This window comes from Octopus bimaculoides, chromosome 1 (assembly GCF_001194135.2).
Source record: "Octopus bimaculoides isolate UCB-OBI-ISO-001 chromosome 1, ASM119413v2, whole genome shotgun sequence".
In the NCBI taxonomy this organism is placed as follows: Eukaryota; Metazoa; Mollusca; class Cephalopoda; order Octopoda; family Octopodidae; genus Octopus; species Octopus bimaculoides.
In genome coordinates this window covers 172494905-172503618 of record NC_068981.1, presented here as the reverse complement: position 1 = coordinate 172503618, position 8714 = coordinate 172494905, and the positions used below count along the sequence as shown (strand labels likewise).

Genomic DNA, 8714 nt, shown 5'->3' with positions numbered 1-8714 from the left:
GCTCCTGTAGGATTTTCGAGCGAGATCGTTGCCAGTGCCCCTGGACTGGCTTGTGCGGGTGGCACATAAAAGACACCATTTCGAGCGTGGCCGTTTTCGTGCGGGTGACACGTAAAAGCACCCACTACACTCTCTGAGTGGTTGGCGTTAGGAAGGGCATCCAGCTGTAGAAACTCTGCCAAATCAGACTGGAGCCTGGTGTTGCCATCCGGTTTCACCAGTCCTCAGTCAAATCGTCCAACCCATGCTAGCATGGAAAGTGGACGTTAAATGATGATGATGATATTCCATTAAGTGTTTTTTGATTTTCTTGTTAAAATTTGTATAGTCAAATCATTTTTGAAAACTTTTCTGATGAATTTTTTTTTTTGCTTTGTTTTGTAGTGTCCGTTACGGACACTGGCATAAAGACAAAGGTCAAGCAAGCTACAAGAGCGGTCCTCGCCTGATAATATTTGTGGTGGGTGGTATTGCTTATTCCGAAATGCGAAGTGCCTATGAAGTGACACAGGCTGTCAAGAACTGGGAAGTTATTCTGGGTCTGTAACCATTTGATATTCTAATGATTTTCCTTAAATTAGTTGGATTTTAATAATAGTTGATTTTCAGTATTTTTGATTCTTATAAATCTACATTTATGAATTTCAGGTGCAACCCATATCCTAACACCAGAAGGTCTTCTACGAGATCTCCGCAAGATTAGCAATCCCTAATTGAAGCAATAGCTGTGAGTTTTTACTATCTCAATTTATATATTGTGTGGTAAATCACTGTCTGTAATTTATGTATATTTTGTTCATTTTCCATAGAAAATATACAAGCTTTGTGAATATACATAGGTGCAGGCGTGACTGTGTGATAAGCTTGCTTCCCAGCCATATGGTTTGGGGTTCAGTTCTACTGCATGGCAGCTTGGGCAAGTGTCTTCTATAGCCTTGAGCTGACTAAAGCCTTAAGACTGGATTTGGTAGATGGAAACTGAAAGAAGCCCATTGTGTGTGTGCGTGTGTTGTATTTCGGAATGGTCATTTTTATTTTTTATTGCCAAATAAATGCACACACTATATTTGACTAAAAAAAAGAAGAGCATGCCAAAATACATGTTTCAACACACGATTTTACATCAGGAATCTTGCAACACACACACACACACACGTGTGTATATATATATATATATATATATATAAAAACAAAACAAAAAATGGAACAAGAATGTAACAGGCAACAACAAAACATCTGGACAGTTAGACAATACAAAAAAAGGACAGGTCATTTGGAGCTTTCTATCATCAGTTGAGTTCCAGATTGTTGTTGCAGTTTTGATTTTTATATATATATATATATATATAAAAGTATATATATATATACACATACATATATATAAAAGTATATATCTATGTATGTGTGTTTGCATCCCCATAACCTAGAGGTATTGAAAAAGTAACCAGTAGAATAAGTATGAGGCTTTAAATAAAAAAATTAAAAAATGACCAGGGATTGATTTGTTCAACCAAAAGCCACAGTCAAATGACTGAAACAAGTAAAAGATACACTTTTATTCGATATTAATTTCAAAATAAATATTAAGTTAATCTTCATTCAAATATAAATAGCATTTTGTTATTGTCACTTATGTAGAAAAACACTTACCAAAGATGGATGTATTACAAGAATTTTACTTAGATTTTTTTTATTTGTTTTCAGATTTGGAAAATCATTTGAAAATTCACATGGTGTACAGCAAGCAGCACCTTTCACATTCATTCTATGTTGGCATTCCTATTCATTTGTTAGTGCATTCTACGACAATTAGAAAGGGAATTTTCTTAGTCTATTAATTTTGTAAATTTTACCATTATTTTTCACTATTGCATGATCCACAATATGTAAGACATGGTTTTTCACTTATTAGAAGCAATGCTTCTTTTCATTTCTCTACCAGGCTGTGCATGAATTTATATCAAGATGGACATTATTGTAGCAACCTGATGAGGTCACACAGATGCCTATTTGACTGATTTTCATCAGGGGCATCTTTTGGACATGAACTAGTCATAATTACAACCTTAGTAAATTATTTTAATTTTTTTTTCTTTTTTTACTAAATATATTAAATGTTTCTTTAAAAACATTTTTTCACACTACCATGATTTGCCTTTCAAATTGTTGAAAGGCAAATGATGTTTTGTATCCCTAAAAAAAAAAAAAAAAAAAAAAAAAAAAAAGAAATCTCCCTCTCTCCCCCCCAAAACAGGTATTTAACTAAATACTTTTAAGAAAGTTTTTTTTTTTTTTTTTCTGGATATATTTTGATGGTTCTTTTATTTTAATTTAAATTTTGGATAACTTTTTCTTATCTATGACACATTGTAATTTAAAGAAATACATATGTCTTTATTGAATTTTTAACTGGTTTAAATTTTAGATCTGATTGATACAAAATGGTTTACTCAATTTTTTTTTTTTACAGTTTTTTTAATTGTAAATGCCTCATATTAAAATGATGAGAAGCATTTCAATTTAATATTTACAGCAAATTTGGCACTTTAATAAGATTTTTAAGATTTAAATGTTGTAATGTTTGCTCTGAAAACACTAATGAATAGTATAGCATGCACTAATTTCAAACTTGAAACATAATCTAAAATCTTTTTTCTAAAATTGAAAATCTTTATCTGAATCTTTAGTTTTCTCTCAATTCTTTCAAAAAGATATTTCTCTTTTAGCTAAGGAATAAACTTTTTTATGGAGTCAGTACATTTTACAACTCCAAACTGAGAGCTATTTGAAATATTTACTATAAAATCCCTTGTAAGCTTTCACTTAGTCTTCATCATTGGTTGAACAATCTAGCATATTCAACTGTTTACAGCTTACTTTATTTCAATTAAGTATTTGCCATATTAACATTTACCATTTACTGTTGTGAAGTAATCAATTTCTCTTCTATTTAAATGTTGGAAGATTTTAACGATTCAACTGTTAATAGCTGAACCATCAAATATTTTTAAATACTCTTATATGCTTCTACAACTAAAATATCAATTTAGAAGGCTATTTTTTTTCCTCTTCATCTAAAATCTCATGATGGATGCCTAACATTTATCTAACTGTAATTTATGCTTCAATTTTGTTTGTATATAGTACATTGTGATATATGTGTATATTAATTGTATTGTCGTTAATTTGGTTATTATATTTTATTGAAACATGCTTATATTGATATCGTGTTCACATAGAAGTGTTAATCACTTGCAAACAAGATAAAAAGAAATTGTGGCTAAATTTGTTAATTTATATTACTGTTCACATTTATTTAAAGAAAAAAAAATTAAATTTAAAAAATGTTGTTGGATTTCTCTATTAGAAATAATAAAGTAAATGTTAAATATTTTTCAGAGTTGTGTTGATTTTCTTTAATATATAAATAAAGTCTTTATTACATTTATCATACTATTGCTGACTGAAATTATTTTTTTTCTGGTAGTGAGTGTTTGTTAGGAATATTTATGGTGTTTAGTATCAAAATTAAGCCTTTTTTTTTCTCAATCCTCCAGTTATTAACTGAATAAAACAACCCCTTATATTTGGCTACAGATGTTGTGGTTTTTACTAATATATATGTATATATATATATATATATACATGCAATAATTAAAGAATGGAGTAGATAAGATCTGGGCAACATATGTTTCATAGCGGGCAGAACCTCAGAAGTGGTAAATATACACCAAGCGAGGTGTATACTCTTCAGGCCAAGGATATTGTGATTAAATGAAAGTTTACATTGTCGCATGTTAACACATGGAAGATTCAATCAGAATCCTTGGCCTGAAGAGTAGCCTGCAGTATAAATCTCACTTGGATATTTACCACTTCTGAGGCTCCGCTCACTATGATACATATGTAGCCTGGATCTTATCTACTCCATTCCTTAACTCTTGTATTCTTATTCGCATTGTGAAATATAAAAAGAATTATTTTCAGTTTGTCATGTTCGATATGGAAAAAAACCCACAACCATCTCAATAAACAATTATTGTCTCTGAAAGTTGTTTTTTTATATTTACTATGGATTGCTTGAAGCTAACTTTCTTCCTACATCTCAATCCCTGGATCTTAAATATATATGTGTGTGTGTGTGTGTCAGTAATTCATATATCCGAAAAAGAAGCACACTCTAAAACAGAGCGGTAGTATATTTAGAAGGTTTTTGTTATGGCCTGCCAAAGAGTGACCAGTGGTTTTGCGCCTATACAGCACTTAGCATGATAGGCAACTTGTCAGACTCAAATGGCTAGAAACATATAACCTCACTACAGCTGAAAGGAGGAAACATCTGGGAATTTTTTGTTTACAAAATTACCAAATGATGATGTTTTCCATCTTCCAGTTGTAAGAGGTTATTTGCCTCTGATCATTTAAGTCTGACACATCTCCTATACAGCTAAGTGCTTTATAGATGTGAAACAAATGGTCACTCTCTAACTGGCCGTAACAAACAGCCTTTCAAAAATATCTATGTATTTATATATAAACATATATAATCATTACGATCTGTTTATCCATGTTTGTAGGGTTTGAATAGGTTCACTGTATAAATCATTAGTTGATAAATTAGAGTAATTTATCAAAATATGTTCAATTGTGATTATACAAACTCTTGTCTCTGGTGAGGTATGACCAACCTAGACAGCCTTTAACACTGGGAGACAGGTGCACATAGTAATTGCAACAGCTCATGACTGTTACACCTTGGATTGAACTTATAGTTTTACTATAATTGGTAAAATGTAGATTTGAAAGCATGTATGAAATGCTTCACTCAGTTACAATAGACAAAAGTGAGAAAGAAGGAATCCAGGATAATCTCAGACATAAATTGAAGTTAATCAAAAAGAAAACTACCATTTTGATAATATACTTGATACACTGTTAGTGATATTTAATTATACATTTCCGACATATTTGGCTCTTATTTACACTTCAACAACTACCAGGTTGTTTTAGATGTTATTTTTTTACACATTTAGTAGAGGACGGAGTGAAAGTGCTTAGAGAGTTAGGCTGCATTTAGGTCTGCATCCTGAGACCATGACAGAACAGCCAATAGATAACACAAATCTTGTAAATTATCCCTTCTGACTTTATATCTCAGCTGCTTTCAAAGTTTCTCTTGGATTTTCTTGTGGAAAATGTTAGAAAAAAAACACTGATTCATTTTAGAAAGATTATGCTTCAGGTTTGTGTCTTAACTTTCCTTGTTGCTGACTTTTGCTGCATATCTTGCAGCTGCTTGTCCACTTGTTGTTGTAACAACTTATTAGTGTTTATTCTTTGCTGCAGCAAGCCTATGCTACAAAGAGATTAAAACAAATAGAAATAACCATGAAGAATTTTAAGTACTTGCAATTACAGAAGTAAAATCTAGAAGATATTTAGAAACTAAAGTAATTTCTAATAACAGCAACTACAAATATACTTAATGTTCTTTATTTCAGCTGATTGCTTATTCATCTAGCCTGGTGAAAATTGAAGTCCTTGTCAAAATGAATTATATAATAGATTTGACTCTACTGTTACTATTTAGTCTTCTCATCAGTGAATGTTATGTTGCTTAAACTTAAACTTGCTTTAAAACTATAATCTTACAAGGGTGGGCTGAAAAATTCATGGGTTGATTATGAAGGAGTGATGGTAGAGCTGTGAAATCTTGCATGGATTAATTTCATCTCTTCTTATTAATAACAGTATTGCTTCTTTCCAGGTAAACTGACATCTGACTGTTCAAAGAAGACTTCAAAAGTAACTGGTAGCAAATTCTCTAGAAAATGGACAAAATTTGGCATCATAGTGTTATCAAGTACCTGCAGAAAAGGGATTTAGCCCCCAAAGACATTCATGCTACATTAGGGGATGATGCTTTATCAACAGTGCAAATGTAGGCAGCTGAGTTTAGGAAGGGAAGGGAGAGTTTTGAAGATGACCTAAGGTTTGGACATCCTGCAGTTGACACCACTGAGGGAAACATTGATCATGTTCACATGCTGATGGATGACAGACAACTGACTATAAATCAAATAGCCGATGCCATTAGCATCTCCCGTGAGAGAGTTGAGAATATTCTGCACAATGAACTTGACATGACAAAAGTGGGTGCCACATCTTCTGAAACTTGATCAAAAATGTACGAGGCTGATAACATCATGAGGAAAATTTGATATTATCGAGGCAGATCCAGCTGGTTTCCTTGAACCAGGATGAGTGTTGGTTTCATCACTTTGAGCCAAAGACAAAGAGACAAACCATGCAGAGGAAACACCCCTCCTTACCTGCTCCAAAGAAGGCCAAGGCCGTTTCATCAGTAGAGATGATGATGACCTCAGTTTTTTGGAATGCAAAAGGCACTGTGTTTATTGACTATCTTCAAAAGGGCCACACCATCAATGGAGAGTACTTTGCCAACTTGCTGAGGCAGTTACAAAAAGCTATCAAGACCAAACACCCAGGAAAACTGACAAAAGAAATCTTGTTTCATCAGGACACAAATCCTTGGTTTCAATGGCTGCTGTGCATGACTATGGCTTTGAACTGATTGATCAACCACCCTATTTTCCTGATTTGGCCTCATCTGACTATCATCTGTTCCCCAACATAAAAAAAAAACACTTGGCCGGGAACTAGTATCACAGTGGTCATATCTGTTGATGAATCGTTTGACAAACTGGATGAAAGCTTCTTCATTAATGGAATCCAAGCACTGCAACACTAACCGAAGAAGTGTGTGGACTACAAATGGGACTATGTAGTAAAATAAACCTCATTTGGTGACATTTCATGAAAGCATCTTGGTCAGACAATGAACTTTTCAGCTTAGCTTCATAAATTAACATTCACAAAGATATAATGATTCATCATAAAAGTGTTGCTTACTATTTTTGTCTGTCGATATCTCTCTCCTCGTTGGTTTCAGTATGCTGAACATCTGATGATTTAGCTTCTGGAAAATTAAAATCATAAAAATCAACACTAATTTTACAACTGTAACAGAAAAATATCCTTACATTTTGTAGATAAGAATACTTGTTCAAAATCTCACAAATGTAGACATTGACTGATCTTATTTATGTTTAAAGTTGCTGCTTTGGAAGATGAATCCACAGTTTAAAATCTGTTCAGATAGTGAAATATATATTACCTGTATTTTTCTCAACATCATTGGATACTGTTGAAAAGCCAGGATAAAATTTTGGTTCATTGTCAACACTGGTTTCAGCATTTTCTAGAATAGCAATAATTTCCTTGCTGTAAGAAAAATTAAAGATATATATTTCCCTAATAGTTTGAAATAGCCAGAGAAAGAAAAAATATTCTATTATACAGTAAAAATGAAAATTCCTTCAGTTTTTGTACTTGTAAGTACAGTTGTCTTTTTATCCTTTTCAGCTTCCACTGTCACCAGAAAATGTGTGTATCTGAGCCTAGTGAAGGTGTGTGGATTAGTGGTTAGGGTATTCGACTCATAATCATAAGGTTCGATTCCTGGCGACATGTGACCTTGATCAAGATACTTTATTTCATGTTGCTCCAGTCCACTCAGAGGGCAAAAATGAGAAGTACCTTTATTTCAAAGGGCCAGCTTTGTCACATTGAATCTCCTTGAGAACTATGTTAAGGGTATGTGTGTCTGTGGAGTGCTCAGCCACTTGCACATTAACTTCACGAGGGGCTGTTCTGTTGATCAGATCAACAGGGACCCTCATCATCATAACCAACAGAATGCCAGTATATGAGCTTATCAATGATGTATGTGGTTGAAAAATATTGTTTCTCTCAGATGTCTGTTTATTGTTGTTTACTCTTGAAGGAATTTAAGTTCAACTGTGCAAAAAAAAAAAAAAAAAAAAACTTTGGTTAGTACACCTCTTCCACACCTAATTACGAAGTTGGATATATTTGCTAATAACAAACAACCATGAAATAGAAGTAGTCTCTTTTTTACTCCTTGATGACATAATGTGAATAGCTATGAACCAATTTCAGAATTAGAACTTAGGATATCTGGATCAATAGCTTAGCATCTTGATTATTGAATGACCATTCTACTTCTGTTGGCCACCTTGTCTCTAATCTTAACATCTGATACTTGCAATAATCTCAGTCATGGGTTTGAAAGCTCATACTTACCAATAACTTTCATGTAAATATTCAAATTTGTCAAGAGGAAAGCAAACAAAATAACTTTTTTTGTCAAAGTAATTGATATTTAATGATACATACTGGCTTTCAGATGTCAATGAAGATTCATTCTCAGCTTGATATTTGTTACTGTCATGTGTTTCCTGATTTTGAAACTGAGGAACCTTATTTTGTCCAAATTGTAAAAATTTTAAACTCAAAAGAATTTTTTCCATATTTGTTAAGTCTGATTTCAATTTAGAAATTTCAATATCCTGTAAATAAACAAAAACAAAATCAGAATCTATTATGTTTATTAATTTATAAAATAATTTATTACTGAAAAGACGGATTTAAAAACATATTCTTCTTCAAGTGACTACAATAGATATGTTTTATGACATTGTAGAGATGGGTGGAATGTGTCCATAAATCTCCTCTTTAGTTATGTACTCACACCATGAGATATTTGGAACCCTCAAGAGAAGCTCAGTGTATGTACCATTAAATCAATCTTGAAGCTCTGCCTTCATACT

At 32.6% G+C, this 8714-nt stretch overlaps 2 protein-coding genes across 6 annotated transcripts in view; one reads left to right on the top strand and one right to left on the bottom strand.

Annotated features, from left to right (window-relative positions):
• Positions 1-3393, top strand: part of LOC106874525 (syntaxin-binding protein 1) — a 64542-nt gene extending 61149 nt beyond the window's left edge. For both annotated transcript variants that reach the window (XM_052972670.1, XM_052972671.1), the window contains 3 exons: positions 385-539; positions 649-727; positions 1705-3393. In XM_052972670.1, the coding sequence (XP_052828630.1) occupies positions 385-539; positions 649-713 (220 nt within the window). In that variant the 3' untranslated portion in view covers positions 714-727; positions 1705-3393. The remainder of the gene's footprint in view (positions 1-384; positions 540-648; positions 728-1704) is intronic.
• LOC106874523 (coiled-coil domain-containing protein 18) overlaps positions 2455-8714 on the bottom strand; it is a 44051-nt gene continuing 37791 nt past the window's right edge. For 3 of the 4 annotated variants that reach the window (XM_014922286.2, XM_052972621.1, XM_052972630.1), the window contains 4 exons: positions 8281-8453; positions 7199-7305; positions 6934-7000; positions 2455-5356 (listed from right to left, as the gene is read on the bottom strand). In XM_014922286.2, the coding sequence (XP_014777772.1) occupies positions 5239-5356; positions 6934-7000; positions 7199-7305; positions 8281-8453 (465 nt within the window). In that variant the 3' untranslated portion in view covers positions 2455-5238. Of the gene's footprint in view, positions 5357-5407; positions 5825-6933; positions 7001-7198; positions 7306-8280; positions 8454-8714 lie in introns of those variants that run through there. The other variant, XM_052972617.1, reaches the window with a different exon arrangement.